This window comes from Rhopalosiphum maidis, chromosome 2, assembly GCF_003676215.2.
Source record: "Rhopalosiphum maidis isolate BTI-1 chromosome 2, ASM367621v3, whole genome shotgun sequence".
NCBI lineage: Eukaryota > Metazoa > Arthropoda > Insecta > Hemiptera > Aphididae > Rhopalosiphum > Rhopalosiphum maidis.
The window spans coordinates 77,563,996-77,586,626 of NC_040878.1; the positions used below are offsets into that span (position 1 = coordinate 77,563,996).

General features: G+C 28.1%; 2 protein-coding genes and 1 long non-coding RNA gene across 4 annotated transcripts; 2 read left to right on the forward strand and 1 right to left on the reverse strand.

Moving 5' to 3' along the window:
• Nucleotides 1-9,342: 9,342 nt before the first annotated feature.
• On the forward strand, nucleotides 9,343-11,742 carry LOC113554204. Its single transcript, XR_003405243.1, has 3 exons — nucleotides 9,343-9,605; nucleotides 10,238-10,386; nucleotides 11,319-11,742. It is a non-coding gene; the product is annotated as an uncharacterized LOC113554204 (long non-coding RNA).
• A 5,105-nt stretch (nucleotides 11,743-16,847) lies between these two features.
• Nucleotides 16,848-18,234, forward strand: LOC113550950 (putative ATP synthase subunit f, mitochondrial). Its single transcript, XM_026952921.1, has 2 exons — nucleotides 16,848-17,078; nucleotides 17,843-18,234. The coding sequence occupies exons 1-2, from the start codon at nucleotides 16,965-16,967 to the stop codon at nucleotides 18,050-18,052; spliced, it is 324 nt and encodes a 107-aa protein (XP_026808722.1). The 5' UTR covers nucleotides 16,848-16,964; the 3' UTR covers nucleotides 18,053-18,234.
• A 150-nt stretch (nucleotides 18,235-18,384) lies between these two features.
• On the reverse strand, nucleotides 18,385-22,522 carry LOC113550949. 2 transcript variants are annotated; one of them, XM_026952919.1, is made up of 10 exons: nucleotides 22,370-22,522; nucleotides 22,033-22,312; nucleotides 21,792-21,923; nucleotides 21,380-21,521; nucleotides 21,200-21,323; nucleotides 20,025-20,225; nucleotides 19,843-19,952; nucleotides 19,564-19,773; nucleotides 19,145-19,499; nucleotides 18,385-19,071 (listed from the first exon to the last, which is right to left on the reverse strand). In XM_026952919.1, exons 2-10 carry the CDS (start codon nucleotides 22,308-22,310, stop codon nucleotides 18,836-18,838), a joined length of 1,788 nt encoding a protein of 595 aa, XP_026808720.1. In that variant the 5' UTR covers nucleotides 22,311-22,312; nucleotides 22,370-22,522; the 3' UTR covers nucleotides 18,385-18,835. The 2 variants fall into 2 exon arrangements, with proteins under 2 accessions (XP_026808720.1, XP_026808721.1); XM_026952920.1 differs by lacking the exon at nucleotides 22,370-22,522 and having other exon boundaries at nucleotides 21,792-21,950; nucleotides 22,033-22,174.
• Between the last annotated feature and the right edge of the window lie 109 nt (nucleotides 22,523-22,631).

The following is a 22,631-nucleotide window of genomic DNA, read 5'->3' on the forward strand; positions in this document are numbered from 1 at the left end:
TAATATATAGTGTAATACTATAATAGCTAAATAAAAATAATAAATAAACCAATAATTTTTTTTTTAATTTGACTGTTGAGTTTAACTTTTATAATTTATTGTATTAACCATCTTGTGGTTAAATTTCTACGCTTATAAATTATAATTGTAAAGGTTAATTTAAATTTGTTTACTATTTTTATATTATGCTATCATGATAAAACTATAATATTAATCAATTAAAAATGTAAAATATTTAAAATCAATTTATTTTCCATTTAAAATACAGTTATTTATCTATAGGAATCGGGTTCAATAATATTATAGTACATAGCTGATGGCGGATACATTATAAATTTATGTATTATAATACAGACTGGTTTTGAAGTCATTCGTGAGTCCATACAATCGACGCAGTTATTTATAGTTAATAGCGGCTATTCTATTGTCAGAAAAATTTACGATCTACCACATGTCTACATCGGTTGTTAGTATGAACTTCGCCATTTCCGTGACCTCCAAAACGGCTAGGTTTTGTTTTAGTTTTAACGTTATAACAGATTACACGCATTCATTTTCATCGTTTGTTCACTTCTCGTAGACGGTAATATTATTATCATAAACATGTAATTTAAAATGCCTATATACTACTCCTTATAAAACGTTAAGCTCCGACTCTAATATGGTTTTGTGTTATTTTTTTTTTAAATTTATAACTTTTATATAAAAAAATAATTTAAATAATTTTTTTTATTATTTTTGTTTTTATCTATTAAAAACACGTTAAATCGCGCATTCAAATATTTAATAAATAATGATTAATATTTTTTATTATTTCTGAATTAAGTATATAATATAATAATAATAATCTACATTTTTATATAATTACTAATTATAAAATGTGGAAAGTTTGGAACTTATTTCCAAACACAGTTTGTACTCTAAAAAGTGATCCATCTGATACAATATGAACTCTGCAATGTTCACGCCAATGTACAATTGTGAAAGTTCATTTTCAAAGATGAATGCGATCGCCAAAACAGAGGAATATATTTATAGGCAAATCTAGAGAGTAGAGATAGCCTGAACTTGTAACATTTCATCAAACTTTGGAAAATACATACCTGATGTTAAAAAAATATCCAATGATCAATTAATTTACAAAACAAAACGTAATGAGTGGAAAAGGTAATTTGTCAATAAAAGCGATATGACATTTTCTGTAATAGGTATTTTATATAGTTAAGTTTTTCAAACCCACGATAACTCTGAACTATATTGACCTATATTGTACAAACGAATATAATATTAGTATTGGTATGTACAATTTTTTTAAATGTAATCTTGACTACGACATTTTGGCACGTGTCCCGATAAAGTTTTACACCCCGGGTCTACTAAATGGTTCAAATTAATAAGATTATCTAATTTTTAAGTGAATTCAATGTTTTTTTCTATTAATAAATTATCAAATACTTATCATACTAGATTATACCTTTTAATTATAAATAATGTTCAAAAGATACCAATTTTAGGAAATATAGAATATATACAAACATAATGTGAATTTTTAATAGATTTCCAACTATTTTCAAGGTAAGTAATTTAGTTATTATATAATACATATATTATATACCATTTAATCGCTATTGTTGTTTTTTTCCACATCACTGTTACGAGTTGTGATTGTTACATAATGTGATATAAGTAATTATTGACCAGCATATTTTATGCAATAATTATAAACAAATAAATTAAAATACAATTTTCAAACTCATTAGAATAATTACTATTTAGGTATCAAAAAAGGCTAATTGTTAATAATACGTGTTAAAACTCATAGCCTATATAGCTATATAGATTATATTTAGCTATATAATCTCGAAATAACACTTATGATCCTATTTATACAACTTAATGTACGTGTGAGTATTTTTGTTTCTATTCAACTACATTAATCTGGAGTGATTCTTTAATCAAGTATTATAAATAACGTTTAAAACCCATTTTTGTAATTTATTTATATTTTTGATTTTCCATTCGTATTTTTCGGGCAATTTAAATTAATGATATTGTTTTCTGTTTGTTTTGGTTTGAAGCCAGCCAATAATATACATACTCCAATATAATCATGGCTTTATATACTTTAAATTTTATGATTTTTATGTATCTTTTTATTATTTTTATTATAGTCATCATGAACTGTAATAATTGTTTTTGAATCTTAATTTAAAGTTGTTTTAATTGATTATCGTTTATGTAATATTTACCATACTTCATTATTACTTATACAAGGTGATTCACTAAAAATGCTCACCCCTATTTTTTTCATATAATAATAAATTTATTCAAATTCCAATCTTTGGAATTTTTAAATATACTTTATACTTATGTATTTAGAGTCCAGATTTTTAAAATCTATGAGATTTTTAATTTGTATACTGCTTAGGAAACGCTCTATATCGAAGTCTCCTTTATTACTTTTAATAAATTATTTAATGGTTATTTTTTTTAAATTGTTAATGTATATAATTAGTAGGTATAAATAGTTTTCAGTTATTAGTATGATTATATAAAATATAAATAGTTTTTAAAAATTATTTCAAAAAAATAAATAAAATAGACGTAATATTGAATCTAGTATATTATTTATCATACTTTGATCATTTTTATAAATTATAAATGCCGATAGATAAATATTAGTTACTAAAACACAACCAACTTCCATATTTTCCAAACCCATTATTGTGAATATATTATAATACACAAAGTTAAATAACTCAATAACTACTATTCGTTTGAATTTTGATCGTGATACATGAATATTTTCTAAAAAAATTACCACTAAATAATTTCCAGTAAAAAAGGAGGATAATAATTTGAAAAATAGAAGTTTTTATCTACACAAGATACTCTGTAAGACTTTAGTAATAAAAAAGTCTCAAGAATTTGAAAATACGATCTTTTAGTTAGGTACCAATCACTAAATTTTGAAAAACTGCCTAATTGAAGAAGAATTAGATGGTAATCATGTTTGATGAATCACCCTATATATGCATGTACCTAATTTTTAGGTGTTGTATATAATTAATGTTGTTGTAAATATTAAAATTATTCCAAAATATTTTCATGTAGCTGATATGTATGAATTATATATACAATAACATAATGATGCAACAATAATTGTCTCGATATAATTTATTGTTGTTTGTTTTCAATTCAGTAAACTGCGTAATTCATTTTAAGATACAAAAGTATATTATTATTATATAGATTATAGATACACCTCAATATTTTAGACTCGCACGTTTTATAATGTGATAAAAAAAAAAAAAAAAAAAAAAAAAAAAACTTGAAAACCTATTTTTTAAATTTTATAAATTGAATTTCATAGGAAAGGTACACCTAAATATAACGGCGTACGTCAGCCATGTACATTGGAGTATACATGCTTATGGTCGAAATTAAATACATATATATAGTACAGTAGGTATATTTTATACCTACACAATATTATATGAATTGCGCGCCGGTGCCGAATTACGTGCAACAAACTGCAGACGAATCATAAAATATTACGCATGGCGATGTGCCTACATTAATATAAATTCGTGTCGGATTGGTATACATTTTATACAGGTAGTTTCATTAAATAACATTAACATATTTTAGAAATGACAAAATAGTGTGTATTATAATAGTCTTTTATACATAATGTATACTCTCTCTATGTATATATACCTATATATTATATAGGTGTATTAAGTGGTGCGTATATACTATTAATTTATTTTACAAACACACGCACACACACATATATATATAATATATATATATTTATTTATATAAATATATAAGCGTCGGTACTATACTGTTATACTATTCACTGTCTATAGCGTCTACCGGGACCTTGTTTTATTCAGGCGCGTATATACGCGGGGCATTGGCCTGTTGGAGTATAGATGATACATACGGATACCGGGAGATTATATACACCGGCGGGCCATGTGCGCTCCGCAGCTCCGCGTGTGTATACTTTCCCCTTGTGTTTTTGAAAAAAAAACGAGAAACGAAGTATAATATATTCTATGTACCTACGTATTAACTTATGTATATAACGATACGTGTGTATAATGCATATACATATGGGTTGGCGTAACTGTAAATAGGCTTTTTTAAATTTTTTCCCGGTAAAGAACAAATTGACCCTACGCATCTGGTCGCATTCTACAGAAAAAAAAAAAAAACCAACAATAATATAATATATTATACATACAATATGCATATACGTAATGTGTTATACGAGCTACATATAGGTAGATCGTTAATAGATCGCAAAACTAAATAATATATACATAAAAAATTACAATTAAAATAAACCGTTAATATTATTATTTATTATAATGCCTATAGCCGATCCGTACACGTGATCAATTTCCCCTTTATCTATCAGACAAATTATTCGAGATGCGAGTAACGTGAAATTATTACGCGCGCGATCGTACATAATGCCTATATCGAATAATAATATTCCCTCGCACCAAAAATGTTAAATTAATAATAACATATCTATAAGAGTGTATTGACCTGTCCTATATTTTGGAACTTAAAGAAGAGCACACGCCACGTTGTACCTTCATAATTTTATTCTTCGTTTTCGAGAGAGAGAGAAAGAGAGAGAGAGAGAGTTAGATACATATAGTAATAAGGATGTATAATATATATATATAATATACACATATACAATATATATATATATATATAAAGAGAGAGAGTTGTAAATATATAAAATATCGGGTAATTAAACCTACATATATTATATACGTAAAAACTATTTTCCACCAAAGTATTATACTTATATGGTGTTAAACTATAAATGTATATCGACAAACAAATAATCACAAGGTTAATAGATATTTTCTCTTCTTTGATTTTCGTAACAGTTCGTTAGCTGAATAGGTTTATTTAATATATATATATATATATTACATTTAAATTGTTATTAATCCACTGCTATAGTGGCTGCTGTTAAATAGAGAATAATACGTATAATACATAACATTAAAAATTACCCATACTAAGTGAATACTACAAATAAATATATTTATTGTATTCATATTAAGTATGTATAATAAACAGCTTAATGTACGGCGAGTGATTTTATCGAGTTGCGCACGTGAAGAACGATCGAGAGAGACGGAGACAATAATGGTGAATTTTGCGTACGTTGTCCTCTTGAGGTGGTTTATTTATATCTTTATATTGTGTTCTTTTAAAGTATGCATTAAGATATATGCTTCAGTTGTGAACATATATTGAAACGATTTACATATTATATTCAGTTATCAGAGAGAGTTCGGAGATGTTCTCTTTTTTTTTTCATCCAATACATTACCGACAATAAAGAAAGTCTTCGGTTTCCATTCAAATAATCGAATTTCGTGTCTAGTATAACGTATTTTCTTATGAACATTTCACCGTTATTCTCCCCGCAGTAGGTAGACGTACTCCACTATTATATTATATTCCAGTACACGCGTGGAGTCTGAAACACGTGTATTAGTAAGATTATAATAAACTATTTAAAATATGCGTTGTTTCATAATTGAATGGGAAAAAGTTTTAAATCAAATATATACATTTAGGGTGACCATATAGTTATGAAAAAAAAACACAACTGGACAAACCATTTAGGTTCAACTCTAAAAAATAAAAACCTCCAATAATATTACACAGTGATTTTTATACTATGGAGATAATGTCTTTTTGTTATATACATGGAAAATGCCCTTATTGTAGGGGTTAATAATATTACACCTATTAGGATACGTCTCACGCTTATTGCTGACAACTGTTCGTCTTCCACGACGCTCATTATTCTACACAAAAAATGTTGTTTTTAACTATTAACTTTGAATTCAATAATTACTCAATATATAAAAGAGTAAAAATATTTTTTATTTTTATTTTTATTTTTTTTTTCATGCACAGGTGTGCGTACATACCCACACGGCCATACGTATGCGTTTTCTTTTACACATACACATATGTATATAATAATATAATGGAAATAACGGGACTATCTACTAAAACGGGACAAAATGCGTCTCGTTCGAAGTTGTCGGGGCAAGGGGACATGATGCTCAAAAAAGAGACAATCCCGTCTTAAATAGGACGCGTATGGGCGTGTGGTAACCCTACTCACCCTAGACGTTTCATACGTTATATTATTGTTTATTATACCCGTAGTAATTATAAAAAAATTACAGTAGTGTATCTGTTTATTTTATAACATATAATGATTTTATTGTGATGTATATTATGACAAGATCGATCGTTATAATTACAATAAATTCATACAGATATTTGTTAAATCATTTAAAATGCAATATTAGTTTTCATTTGACCTCGTGAAACAACTACTAATGATAAAATGTCAATTTTCTACTCGTTTTTCAATGTTAAATCGTTGAATATTGTTTATGCATCCAATGTTTCGTAAGAAACCCGTGTATAACGCTCTCAATAAAAAAGCGCGCGCGCGCGGGTGTGTGTGGTGTGTAGTGTGTATACTCTATATGTATAGATAGGTCCCTACTATGTAAACATCCAACTAATTTCGTTTGCTGCCCATTTTAATGAATAAACACAATTACGTTTTAATTATTCCGTTCGTGCATTATAATTGTAATAACTATAATAGCTATAATAGTATTATACACTTATATCATAATGTTGCATAGTGCATTTGTACTAAAGTGTATACCTATAACCAGACCACCTAATAATATAATAAGCAGTAAACGGTCAAATACCCCTTAGCGATTTAATAATACGCGCAATAGAGGTATACGGTACACGCGGCGACATCGCACAATTGTATTGATCCCTGCTTGAATTTGTCGATTTAAACACATATTTTTCATGTGCTCAGAGTACATAAATCATCCAAATCGCCTACCGTTTGGCTTCCATTTCTTTTATTTTTATTTTCAGTATACGACTATAGGTACCTACTCAACAATAAAGCGTGGTCCGGGACGACACAATGCGACGCGTACAAAGCAGGTTAGCGTTCGACGTCTATATGCATATAATACGTAGTACCAGCTGTATACCATCCATATCTGTGTTAATGTATCATTTTCTTTTTTATCTGAAACTAACGGAACAGGTCATTGGAGTTCCGGGGAGAAAGTACTATAAGTTATAACTGTAAACACGGCGATCCGAAAAATCCCCTAAAACTGATACATTTTCGGCGTTTTACGTTTTTCATAACCAGTAGCCGAGCGCAGCGTGTAACGGGACAGGTTTGAAATGGGTCCGAAACCGTATTATAACGGTCTTGTGACGTAAAATTTGTGGATATTACTGTAATTTTTTGATACCCCGCACGGCCACGACGGCTACCGTTTCATATACCCATTATACACATATATTGTATACGCCTTTCTCCAGAGACCAAAAAAGAGAATATTATAATAAATGTATACATATATGCCGGAGAAGAGAAACGAAAAGAAGAGAAAATCATGGGGGGGGAGAGAAAAAAATCCGCCACAAAGAGAAAAAGGCGGAACCGCGCGCGAGAAAAGGCGTGATTGAAGAGAATAGAAAAAAATAATGGTGGGGGTCTTCGGGACAGAAGAACTGGAAAAAATGGGTGGAGTATGAGGAGGGGGAGTAAGGAGAAAAAAGAAATACTTTTCGAACGCGCGCACATTATTACTATTATTATTATTATATAGCAATAGTCGATATATGTGTTATCATCTGTACGCGGTCGAGTTTAGGGGTCAAGGCCGCCCGTTAGGTGTTCTCTCTCGTCGGATACCGTGCCGCGAACAGTTAACATATATATATGTATACAGGGTGATTCAACGGGCTTCACTCCATTTTTTCCTTTAATAATGAATTTATTCAATATTTTAGAATTTTTGGAATTTTAAGTATACTTATTATTTAAAGACCATATTTCAAGTACTTGAATTATTTATGCCATCTAAAGAATATTCTTGAGCTATGCTAAATTATTTTTTTCAAGGGACTACCCTTTTTATTGTAAACTATTGAACAGAGACCTTTTATTTTAATACAATTTTTAATTAACATGGTTTCTAAATTATTAAACTTTAAATATTATATTATATAATTAATTAATAACGTATTAGTCTTTAATAATTTATAAAATTTGTCTAATCATCATATTATTAAATACTATATAAACTAAATAATATAAATTACAAAAATTTTGTAACTGTTATAAAAGCATTATTAAGGATCATTATTATTTTGCATGAAGTTGAACAACTAGAAAAATTACTCGTTAATTTTGATTCGAATGCATAAACGTCTTAAAAAAGTCACCTGTATAACTCTAATATCAACAATATTTACATTATTTACAGAAACATAAATTTTGATTCTCGTTTGTATGAATTAAGTAAGCTAAAAGTTTCACCACACAATGCGTTCTTATAAAATGGTTTACGGTATACCAACTCAAAGTACACTATATGTAAATGTGGTTTTCGAGGTAACATACAATTTTAAAAACTATAAGAACTGCATTATTAAAGAATAATAAGGGGGCATCATACATTGTTTGATCATCATAAGGATAACGTGTCAGGGGAGATTGGTGTGATTAGTGTGACGGCGTGGGGCTAAAGTCCATACCACCTAAAATTATTTGAAGATCACTCAGATTATTTTGGGTAAATGCGCTTAGTAAAATTGTCGACTTTATTTTTTCTATATCTAATGTAAATGTATTATAATGTGCAATCTTAAAAATACCAATTACGTTTAAATCGTTTAATATAAATTACCAAACTCAAAAAACATTTAATACACCCATAGTGGCTGTAGTGCAAAAACATGTGCGTGGGTGATGACTATAGCGGCCCCGTACCTAGTTTTGTGATTAAAAAAATGTCAACTCTCCAGTTCTAACCCTGCCCCTAATCCTGGAAAAACTTTGAATTAAAGGCCTAGTAGTAACGTCTATATATATATGTGTGTGTGTGTGTGTGTGTATATATTTATATGCAGGTGAGTTGTGAGTAAGACGACTTGCAGGTGCGAATCACTCTGTATAATATATCACGCACGTGATCTCAAAACGCACACACAAAAACGCGTATTTTATAACAACGTGTTCTAAAAAGAGCCCACGGTAATATCATATATATATATATATATATTGTATAGGTACGCTGCACTATATTTTATTCGGACCGGCCGACTGATCTCATTTATCTCGCGGCAGACGCGCGCGCGAAGAAAGATAAAAACGGTGGCGGCGGCGTCGGTGGAGGCGGCGGCGGTGACGGCTAAACCAACGACGACGACGATGATGGCTCCGCGATGAGTACGAGTTCAGTTGAACTACATCTACCCGTCGGCGCACACGTGTTCCAGTCATTGAACATTGCGGGATTCAATTTTATAATTTCAAACAATTTTTTCAAATTATTTTTTTCCCGCCAATATTGACGAGACGCTCATAACATCATTTTCACATATTATTTTCATCGATTATACAATATTATAATTATATATACCTACACGATGTGCAGCAGTATAGGAAATAGCGTGTCGTTGTGCTCGAAAATCGACCGGTAACAATAATTATTATAATATTCATTTATGTACAATTATCATTAATCACTATAAAATATAATATACTGACCTCTAATACATTAACAATCATATTAAATTATCTGAAAACCGATTTAGGAATTTAGGACATACAATATAATACGACACGCGCATTGTCCACATTTGATGATACAACATGTATACACATATAAATATTGGAGTTTGACGTTTAGGTCAGCGATTATTGAAACATAATCGTGTTTTAATCGACAAAGTATAATCGATTCTAATTCATAGTTAAAGGGTCCATTTATATATCGTAGATATGACTGTACATGTACATCGACAGACAATTTTTTTTCCGTTTCTACTTTTACTACATATTTAATTTCCGTTTAATGTAGATAATCGCAATTAGCCTGCTATAGACCTATATAGTAGGTAGGTACATTGTATCTGTACCTATTTGTATACATAATACGTATTATTGTAGCGGATTATGTTGATATTATTATTTAATTAGGTATATTACAGTCTGACTGTTTTGCGGTGGTTTTAAAAATATAAATGATATATCAAATTGATAAAAATTATTTTCTGTCTTTTTTCGTTTCCGTAATATTAACATTGTTCGATTAATTTTTTTTTTTAGAACGAAGAACCACCGAAGCTGCCAACCTGGATTAGACGGTTCTAACAGCCGACCTAGACCTATAACGGCCGTACAAAATTGAAGGAATAACGCTTTTCAAAATCAAATCGACCTGCACATTATGCAATACGCGGATTTCCGTCACATCGGTAAGTCAAAATAATTTATTGACGATTTTTACTTTTCAAAACACTATTCCATCCACTTGAACGTATTTTAGTATTTTTATTATTTTTATAAGGAATAAACTCGGTTTGTACAGCCGTACAAGTTAAATAACATATTTTGATTCGCCACGAGATTTCTAAAATTGTTGGGTGAAATTAAAATTTAAAACCAAAATTTATCAATGTAGTTGAAAATAAAATGTATTTGTTAATAGTTGTTACCATTCCATAGATTGAGATAGGTATCAAAGTGTATTTTTGTATAATTGATTCCCACCTAATGGGATAGACAAAGATTTTTAGACCTCGATTGAAAATAGGTGTTATGATGCTTTAAACCGCATTATGCCTTTTATCTTTAAGATTTTTTTTGATTTTTGTTTCCAGATGAAATTGTTTTCATAATAACTATATATTGTATTACATAAAAATTAATTATAACGTATTTATTTTAACTGAACTCTAAAAAAATAAATAACATTCAAAAAACAATTTTAATAATAACAGTTTAATGTTATTTAGTGTATGCACATTTAATATTTTTATATTGAAAATTAAATTCATCGAATTAAAACCTAATTAGTCGCCTAACTACAACTAACAACCAATCTAGAGTATTTTCAATCAAAAATTATTTCTTATTTTCCAAAATGTATGAAGCCCCTAACCTAAACCATATGAAAGTTAAAATTCTTTTATTAGTTTCTGTTGTTTCTATAAACTAAGGAGAGTAAATTATTTAATATTACTAGTAAACCTCTAGCAACAAACAATGATTTTACCATTTTCTTATAATATACAATTTCTAATTAGACCTTAGAAAAAAACTATTATTATGGTGATAATTATTCTTAAAAATTTTAAAATAAATGTAATTTTCATAATCGAATATATTACGATTATATATGTTTCAGGAACTAAAATGAAGACTTCGGCCGATATAACTATCAACAGGCCGAAACCATTGTTTCCAAAACCTAGTTGCTAAATAACCATGATTTATTATATTAATAAATCTAATGTATATAATTAAATATAAGCACTTTTCTTCCCTTGGTAGTTCGAAATGAAATTTTCAAGAACAACCCCTACTACGTTTCAGTTAGGCAAACAAACTAACTTTTTGTATTTTTTACTCGGTACCTGAAATAAGTTTGCCTTTCGTACGGGGTTGATTGAAACCTTACTTATATTGTGCTACTATTACTATCTTTCATTACATTTTGTCTGTAATTATTTTTATATTTATTTAAATACATTTTCATATATATGTATATTATGTCATTGATGTATAAGAAATATAATAATAATTAATAATCATCTATTAAATATGTTATATTGTAAACCCATATAAAATAGATTTTATACAAGCTATGTTTAAAAAAATAAATATTATTATGTTTAATTGATTAATACATATTTGTATAATATATGTGTTTAAAATGAATTTTTTTAATAAAACTCGTGTATGTAACAATTTAATGTTTTAACTATATATATATGATATGATTAGATTTAAGAACTGAGTGTTGAAATTCAAAACAATAAATTTAGGTATTTAGATTTTCCGCAATTTTATCATATTAAATAGCCTCTTGAATAAATTTTGGTATAATATTTCTAATAATTTTATATAGTTGGGTATTTATATATATATATAATATATGTAATATTCTAATTTCAACATTTTGTTAAAATGTTAAACATGAAACTAACCGATCAGTAAAAATTCATTAACTTCAGAAAAATTTCACTGTAGTATCGAAAATTAAAATTGAATTCATATATAATGTAATAATAATATATAAGTACGATTTTTTTTGTATTAATAGTAATAAAAAAATGTGTTTCTAATTTCTTTTTTCATTTCAAGTATAAATGTAAAGGATATAATACAGCGGATACATACATTTTTTTTAATCGACTATAAATGATGAATATAATCAGGCTAACCTCACGATCATAGATTTCCGCGATTGTATAATTGTGTCAATGGATGAAATATGTTTGAAGTTGCTATGTTTTGTGGGACAAACCCGTCGGAAAGTTACCTTATAGCATTGATTATAAATACTAGTATACTAGTATAATCAATGCTTATAGGTATTTTTCCAATCTTGTTTTGACATACTTATAACCATATGTAAAACAGCATTTTAAAATTAATCTAAATAATTTCACACTCTACTTCCGGCTTCCGCTCACAAATTGCATATCTCTTCTATATTGTTTATTATTACATACAATATATTTCCGATTTCCCGTAAGATTAATATAAAAATATTATGCGTTTCATCACGAAATATTTTTTTTATCACTGAGTGACAATTGAGTCGTCTAGTATTTATACATCAGCTGAAAAAATACACTAAAATTGAATTGAACCATCGAGTACCTATATTACACAATTATCAACAAACTGAATAAAATAATTTACTTCGGTAACCATAGGCTAGCTATAGCCCATAAGTAATATAAGTTAGTAAGTAATAGTATGAAATAGTATATATGTGTGTATATATATGTTAATTTATAATAAAATAACATTAAATTTTTCAGCTTGCCATTGTTGTATAGGTATTCATAATATCAACGAAAAACACGAGTGGAGTCGAACTGCAATTAAAAACGTACATAAAAACGTAAAGAAAATATATTCGGTATAAATGGTAATAAATGATAATGGACACACGCGTGTCATTTATTATTATAATATAATATTGGTATTGGTTTAGCAGTTTAGTTGATTAGTAAGAATATCTACTAGTATACTTACTTGTTATACATTTTATTTACAGTTTATACGATTCTACATAATGTACAATATTGGGCATAATACGATAATACTATATAATATAATATACTACATTTTTATCAGAAATCCTAATTTTCACTAAGCAATATTTCATTCTGCTCTTTAATTATGATTTATTTTATTTAGCCCTGGAGATTGGTATTTATACGCCCCTTCCCTCTTCTCATAAAAATATATACGTGACTGCAGCTACTAAACGTATTCACCACAGCGTTATTAATTTAACACAAGACACTCATAATCTAGATGATATCAAATTTGTTGTAATATGTTGACATAAGTAAAATTCAATATTTCATTGGGAATTTAGGTAGATATGTAAGTACTGTGTACAATACAAAAACATTGAGAGTAGATTTTGGCTGGCATTAGAATATTAGATGGAGATGAATTTTAAAAAATGGTGGCTAATCGCAAGGTATAGAGTTGGTTATTATATTTTATCCCATAACATAGCAGGCCACAATCTAATGAAATAAAAAGGTAAAGTATGATAAGTGAACAATCAAACACAAAGTTAATGACTTACAATTGAATTACAAATAAAAACTCAAAAGAATAACAAAGTTCCTTGTTTGTATCTTTGCAAGTCACATGAGACGCGTCAAGGGAAAGTATAATAAATAGTTGTTAAGGAAAAGAGAAAATAGTAAGGAAAATTGGTTCTTGTTCGCAGGTGAGGGAGAACTTAAACATTTTGAATCAATATAGGTTGTCTTCAATCTGAAATGAGAACATAAACTCAATTTTTTTTTAACAATAGTTAGCCACGAAGGGGGGCAGTCAATTTTGAGGATTCATGAAGAAAAACTATTGCGACAGGTAATAAATATTATTGATATTAATTCACCGTATGATAGGTGAACGCACCGACTATGCGGACGTATAGATTCCGGGACACGGATGTAGGATGATACCTGGTGAAAAGAGCGGCAAACCCGTTAATCTAACTAAAAAATTTGCGCGCGTTTAAATATTTCAACAACCGTCAACAACATTAATAATAATCGCTGTATTGTATCATTCAGTAGGTATTCAAATAATCAAATGTATGCACTACTCAGCGTAGTTGGCGCGTATAATAATTGATAGTAGACAACGGCTGTTGTACATTGTCCACCCAAAAAGAAAAATGGCAAAAATACCGAATAACTATACCTAATTAAAAATTTTAAACGAATTATCAATTAAATACTATTATCTATTATTGTATTTTGAACTTTTATCCGCATAATTTATTAAATAAAACATTGTCGCTGCTGATTTGGCCGTATATACGTGAATATGTCTTACATGTTTTATTTATATGTTTAATGAATAATTCAAATACGTAATCCTACAACTTAGTACTTACCAACAGTGCTTGAACTGGAAATAAAATAGTGGGGGCTAGAATGTCCATGTTCAATTAAATACCTACTTTTTTTTATAATTAATTTACCAAATTTGGTTGGTGTTTTATACATCGTAAACATCTTAAAAACTCTTCTAAACAAAGTCTAGAATCACACAATAGATTTAATCTATTATGTGGTTGAATGATTCATTTTTATGTGAATACATTTTTTATCACACGGCTGTAGTTATACTATAACAGGGGTGGCCAAACCGCGGCTCGCGTCATAGACTTTTGTGGTTTGCATCTTATCGTAACAATTTTACAAAAAACATTTTTTACTATGAATTTATTGTATATTTATGTTTATGTATGACTTTTTTTTTCTTACGTTTTGGCTCTTCTATATTTATTAATATATTTGGTGGCTTGCGAGTCTCTTCTCGCTGGCCACCCCTGCATGTACTATAACGTCTATGGTCTATAACTGTCGGTTAGAATAATTCACGTTCAGAAAAAAAAAACAATCGTAATTCTTATCAGACACTTTATAGGTATTTGTATTTATTTTGTATTATAATTCTTATATATCATAGTTAGGTAATATCTATCTTCTACCCTATTTTCTGACATTGTTATATACAAAAATGATTGAATGTTTGTTAATTATACTATATCTACGGAACGATCGTAACCACTTATCTAATTGGCATTAAATTCTCTCAAAATGTTCAAGTTCTTAAGATTTGATGAGTGTTAATGGCTACGTTTTTCAACCTCAATATAAGTTACTTGAAAGCGGACAAGTGGCTCGTACAGAAATTACATTTTGGGATCAATAAAGTCAAATATTTTTTGTTTATAATATAGGATTGAGTGGATTGACGATAGTCATAAAAATGACCACGGAAATAAAAGTTCACGCGAGTGCAAACGGGCATTTGCCCCCCACTCTGCACTTCTGATATGATTTTAAAAATTCAAAAATGTGTTATTGATTAAATAAACGGTACTGATTTGTTATAGCCCCTATCATCCATGTAACAATAAATACATTGATACCTATATCATTAATCGATATATTGGACATGGTTCTACAATTTTTTCTGACAGCTGGAAAGCTTATGCTAATTTGATACAACATGGATTTAAACATAATCCAGTTAACCATAGGTATAATTTCGTGGACCCTAACTCAGGAGCCCACACACAAAATGTCGAGAGAATGTTGGGTTCGGCCAAATGGGGCAACAAAAAACGTATAGAGGTACTGACAGAAATTTTTTAGACTTACATGGCGAAATTTATGTGGCGATCAAAACTTAACACCAGTGATCCGTTTGATACCATCTTAAAAGATATAGCACAATTTTGGGAATCATAGAAACCATAATTTTTAACACTATAAACATTTTTATACATTTTTTAATTTAAATTTTTTTTTATTATATCAATATATCTACCATCGAATTATTAGATTAATATTAATAAATAAACTCATTATTTTATATTTATACGATGTATTTATTGTTATATGGATGGAGGCCTGCGGGGCTATAACAAACCTGAGTGGCTGGCCTCTAAAGTTTTCACTCGCCGTGACGGGGCTATAACAAACCAATATCAAATAAACTACTACTTATCAATTTGATTGCCATTTTGACCTAATTTTAGTTAGAAAATTTAGTTCATACATATTGAAATACAGTATCATATATATATTTTTAAGTTTTTAAATAATTTAATTTTAATTTTTTAGTTAAACGTTAAAATTGTTAGTAAGTATTTGCAAAATATATTAATCTAAACAAAACAAAAATTGTATTTTAGTATTTTAATAAAATTACAGTAGTATATAAAATATTGCGATTTAATCTTCATAATTCTTTATAAAAAATATAAATTAATCAAACACAAATAGTAGAATAGCTTTTTTAAAAATATCGTATGAAGCCATTTTAGGAAAGGGGAACCAAATATCTATTTTTTGCTTTTCCCTTTACAAGAATTATTAATTGATAAACATAAAGATAGGTATGTCGATAGACGATATTATTGAATTTGAGTTATTGAATTGTTGAAATTCGACTTGAAACTCCACAGAAAAAAATGTTTTGTTTTCTCGTTATGAATTTATAATAAAGAATATTATACTCCCGCGTGAAAGCAGAATAAAGATTCTCTTTTTTCGAATGTACGGGTACCGAAATCTGGTCACACTGTTCTGGGTCAGCTGTTTGGGTGGTACTGATAAGTGATAAAAACTCGTGGAATAATAATAATCTGCAAGTTGACTGTTTAACCTTCATCAGGTGGACGACTGTAAGATTTTTCTTTCGTGGGAACTGTATAATAATCGACATCGCCGTTTTTCTGGTTCATCCAGTCCGTTTTACATCAGTGTTCAAGATGGCTATCGGCGATTATCCCGCAGAATACAATCCCAAAGTGCACGGACCGTACGATCCGGCTCGTTATTACGGCACACCCGACACACCGTTTTCTCAATTGAAACTTGGAGAGGTAACTATTTTTTTACTCAATAATTTAACCTTACTTACTAACAAACGAATATGTTTCATGTTCGCATCTGACAGATCGATTCGTTTAGATTTATTTTATTTTAGATTTGTACCTAAAACTACCGCGATAGTATACAGTAGTCAATAGCAATATCCTTTATTCTTTGAATCGAATAGCTAACAACATAAAACTATTTGCTGTTCAACATTTGATAGTAGTGTTGCGTCCCCTGAGTAGTGCGTTTTTATGGATACAACGCTGTAGTAAATACTATCTCGGAATCGTTTGACCTCCGAGGAGTACTAAAGATATTAAAATGAATTACATATTATTTAAATTATTATCCAATATCTGGTTTGTATCATTAATCCATACTCTTGAGTCTAAACCTATGTTTTGTGTTAGTTTATTTGAAAATCTAAAATTAATAAAACCAAAGAAACACACCCTTTGTCCTTCATTATAATTTATACTTATTTATAACTTTCATACATGGACCTTTGATATGTGGAAAATACTAATGTTTATTGTTTATTAATTAATATTTATTTTAAATTATATTTAATATTATATATAACATACTAAGCATAAATTATTGTTCTTGATTTCTATTTGTATATTTTTATTTAATTGTTATTAACATAAAAAAATTATTTCGATTTACCTCATAGGTTATTATTTAAATGCCAGCTACCTAAAATACATTTTAACTATCAAATAATTGAATTTAATAATAATTAGATAATTGTATCCAATATTTTCAGGTCACTGAATGGATTGGACGTCGTAACAAATCACCAAAAGCAATTGCTGGATTATTTTCCCGTGCTTATTGGAGATGGTCACACAAATATGTACAACCAAAACGTACAACAGTTGCTCCATTGATTCATATTCTTGCTGGTTCCATGATATTCTTTTACGCTATTAATTATGGCAAATTTGTTCATCATCGCAACTACAAACACCACTAATAGTTAAATATTAAGCAGCAGAATTTATATTATTAGTCTGATAAACATGATGGTTTAAAACACTCATACAATAAAATAAAAAACATGTATTTGAATTTCAAAACAACAAAATGTCTTTTTTTTAAAGTTAGTATCAATTTGTAATATTTATAGACATTAAAAAAATTATACTTAAAGAAAAATTAATATTAATTATTACATGTGTCTGATTATTGTAGTCATTATTTCACATTAAGCCAATTAGTAGTGCTTTCAAGAAGAATAACTATTTATTTTAAAGATATGTTGTGTTCTCTCTCTATACTGAGTATATATTTTATTTCAGCACCATATAGTCACTATTATAATGAATAAACTTAAACCTTTTCTTAACTTCAAAAAGTATCATGCTTGTGCTCTGGTAAATGAACTAATTTAAAGTAGGAATATAAAAATAATCAAACTGCTTCATTAATAAAAAATAAAAAAAATATGTTATTAAAATAATAATTTTTGGTAGGTAACATTTTTTAAAACAAAAAGTACAGATCTTTTTAAACATTTGATGTTATTTTTTAACTATACAAATATATCAACATGACAACATGTGCAAAATGCAATGAACTGTATTTACTCTAAATTGTTACTGAATGGTCAACCAATGTATTTTTAGTAAGCCATAGAATCATAACTATTGATTAACAAAATGCATATTTTATATAAAAAAAAACTAAAATCAATATTAAATTTGATCTTAGCATTTGACTAATTGAGGATTAGAAAAATAAATAATATTTTGTCACGTTAAGAAGTGTGAAATGTGTGTTGAAGATCTTCAAAGTCCAACATTCTCGTTTCTGTACTTAGTGTGTTATCAGTGTCGTTTAAGGGTTCAAACTGTTCTAAGCTTTTAATGAACTCTTCAGTAGAAGTGGGAACTAGGTTCAAATCATTAGTGAAAACCTCATACACCCCGTGACTCATAAAGGAATCTGGTTGAGAGACGTTAGGAGCAGATGATGTAGATGCAATAGGATAATCTGAAAATATATTTTTTTTTACATTATTAGTGTAAATATATATATATACATATAGTAGCAAATCGTAACCTACCAATTATAGGTACACTTGAGTGTAAATGATCAGACATTGTGCGTAACCTTTCAGATACAAGACCATCTACACTTTCCAAAACTGCCTGATTTTCATCACATAATATTGATTCTTCCATACTAGAGCTAAGTAAGAAATCTACCTTAGATGATTGACTATCAAAAAGATTTAAATGAATAGGACTGGAGTGGCGATTTAAATTTTGTGGTACAGAAACTTCAGGTTCAATAGATTTTGTGGAGTCTATAGCCCAAACATTAGATTCTTGCTGCATTTCATAATCGTTATGAATATCTTTTAAACAATAAGAGCCTTTTGGTAAGCCAAATAAATGTCCTAATGAATCATCTATGAACTAAAACATAAAAATTTTTTTAATAAATGTATACCAATAGAGTAAAATATTTTGTAAATTTCACCATTTGACTGTTATCAATAGAATTAGATTCACAATTTGAAACAAATTTTAAAGATTTCGATAAACTTCTCAAATTTATGATTAGTGTATTTAACTCTTTTGAAAATGCTAGTAGACCATCACTTTCAAGTGTACTGGATAATAAATCCCAAACAGAAATTGTTCCAGACAATGATTTCATAAGGTTGGTTTTTTTCAGATGTTTCATTATCTAATAAAATACACAAATACAAATGTACTTAACTAAATTACAGAATTTAATTTTATAATATAGTTGTACTTGTTTCATATGAAATTGCAAATTTTTTTTGGTCTTGATATAAGCACAGTGTCGATTTTTTAAGACTTCTGTTTGAGTATGAGTTTCTTTTTTACTATTAATTATATTGCCTAGAATATTAATTAAACATTCTTTGATTTTTAAAAAATATTATTGTCTACAAAATATCAAAGATAGATTACTATTTATTGGTGTTTCGTTGAGGTTTTCAAAAATATCTTGTAACTCTGAATCCACTTGTTTTTCGGCCGTGTTTATCTTGTGAGTAGGAAATTTTTCAAAATGTTCTTGCATTCGTTTATGGCCTAAATAAGTTTTACCACATCCTCCACAAATAAAATCTGATTTAACATTGTATTTTACTTTTTTTCTACTAATGATATCTGGAAAAATATATTAAAATTTAAACTTCAATATTTTAACGTATAAAAATTACATGTAACATTGTATATATTGTTTGTAATATCAAGTATAGTAATACACTAATTTATTTTAAGAAAAAAATTAAATTGCATTTGAAAAAACAGAATAAATTGATAAGTAGTTATTACATACAATATTACCGAAATGTAGTAACTAATAAATAATAATTATAAAATTTATCATCAGCCAACCAACAGGTAAATTGTAATTCAAATAAACAAACAAAATGGATTGGAATATATGATTATAGTGCTTTGATCCACAAGAAAATATTTTCATTTCATTGTTATATCTTATATTTAACAAGAAATATAATTAGTAAAAGCTTATAATGAAATTTTGGATACTTATTTCAAGATATATTTGTAAGTTAAGTGATTCATTTTATATATACAGTGAAACCTTGATAACTCGAACTTCTATAAGTTGAATTTTTGATAACTCGAAGGAATGCCATGGCTCGAGTATTTCAGTATATGATAACTCAAACCTCTATAAGTCAAATTTTTTTCTTTGCCCTGGACTGATTTGAGTTATCAAGGTTCCATTGTACTTAATATTTGTGTCAACATAATTTGTTTTGATCTAATCAAAACTGAATTATACATTAAAGCTAGTTGTGCTAAGTTAGGGAAGTTCAGTCGTAAATAAAAATAAGGTTATATGAAAAAATATTTTTGATAACTTTAAGTTTTACATTTTTTAACAAATTTCACACAACCATCTCATTAATCACCATCATTTCATTTTTAGTCATGAACATATTATTACACCTGACATTTCTTTAAAACTGATTACAAAATGTTAAGACATGCACAAAAAAGTTTCTCCACCCCTGCAGTACAGATTAAAACCTAAGACTTAATTTTAAACAATGATACATTCTTTTAAACTTTAATTGCAATCCAATCTATACATAGAAAACAAACATTACCATTATTGTCAACTATTAAAAACGAGTTCTTTTTGGTTTCCATTGTGCTTTCACCATTTAAAAAATGTTTTGGAGGTTTACACAAGCGACCAGACTTTGTAGATGTTAATGGGTACTCTATAATCTATAAAAATATGATAGTGTAAAAAAATAAGCAAATATTTAAGTGTATTGAATTACATCTTCTGGTTTGATCTGTTTGGAAGATTCACCTAGTTTTGTTTCATTTTTACTTAAATCGCTAACAATTTTTCTCGGTCGTCCTCGTTTTGGCACCTTTATTTCATCACAATTTGCTTCTAAATCAGTTGGCCTGACCAAACTAAATAAAAATTAATTAATTTTATTGATATGCTTATTTTTTTATAATATTAATTATTCAGAAAATTTAAAACATCAATTTATGAATTTTGTTTACTTTTCTGAAAATGATATTAAAAGTTAAATACCGATAGAAGTGAAGAAATAACTAAGTTAAAACATAAAAATATATTATTTTATTTTATTAATAACTAATAAGTAAAAATTATAGGAAAAAGCTTAACAATTAATAAAAGTATACAAGTATAAAATTTAAATTTAATCTACTTACTGAATAATTACATTTGTATCAGTTGCCGGGTCATATTTTATTAATTTATTATTACCATTATGCATATCTTCATCTTTTAGTAACAGTGATAAATCATTAACAGATTTTTCTGAACATGTTTCAATTTGTGGCCTAAGATAATTCAATAAAAATCAATATCTAATTAAAATACATATTTTGTCATTGACTTAATTTGTATACTTAAAAAAATAATATTAGAAGGATAACGTTTATTACTAACTCAATAGATCGTTTGTTCTTTACTGCCGAATGGTGAATAGTTTTGTCAAAAGATAATTTTTTTATTGACTTTGTCGTATTTGTATGAGAAACTATAGACGGAACACACTCTGCATTCAGTATCGGAACTTGATGGTCTGCATTTGGAACATAGAAGTTATAAGATATCAATTCTCCGGAGTTAATTTGCTGTGGCAGTTGTTCATTGTTTTCTTCGGTAAGCTCCGGAATCACATTTAATATGTACACTGGATAATTTTCCACATTTTGTAAATCCATTTCTAGAATATAATTCTTGTACATTAGCAATTCAAAAATGACTATATGTCCTTACTTACTGTGGTGATAAATTACCAAATTAAACGTTTGTTGAAAAATAATTTAGATAGATTCAATCTGGGAGTTGAAAATTTAAATTCGTGACAAAATAATATTAGGTTTGATTATGTATTTATATTCTAATAATATTATCGTTTATCACACCGTAGAATAACAACGTGAATAACATCATTTTCTGGGTTGTGCGATAAGTCCTTATTATTATCTTCTATCTTGTGTTCTTGTCAATTCCTTAATATAACTACAGATAACAATGGCCAT

What these genes read in the sequence shown, in the direction of transcription:
- LOC113550950 (XM_026952921.1), top strand. Translation starts at nt 16,965, where the DNA reads ATGGCTATCGGCGATTATCCCGCAGAATACAATCCCAAAGTGCACGGA. An exon ending in CTCAATTGAAACTTGGAGAG is followed by an intron (nt 17,079 to 17,842) that starts GTAACTATTTTT and finishes CAATATTTTCAG; the next exon opens with GTCACTGAATGGATTGGACG.
- LOC113550949 (XM_026952919.1), bottom strand. Translation starts at nt 22,310, where the DNA reads ATGGATTTACAAAATGTGGAAAATTATCCAGTGTACATATTAAATGTG. An exon ending in CAACGAAACACCAATAAATA is followed by an intron (nt 19,953 to 20,024) that starts GTAATCTATCTT and finishes TTAATATTCTAG; the next exon opens with GCAATATAATTAATAGTAAA. An exon ending in CTCAAGTGTACCTATAATTG is followed by an intron (nt 19,072 to 19,144) that starts GTAGGTTACGAT and finishes ATATATTTTCAG; the next exon opens with ATTATCCTATTGCATCTACA.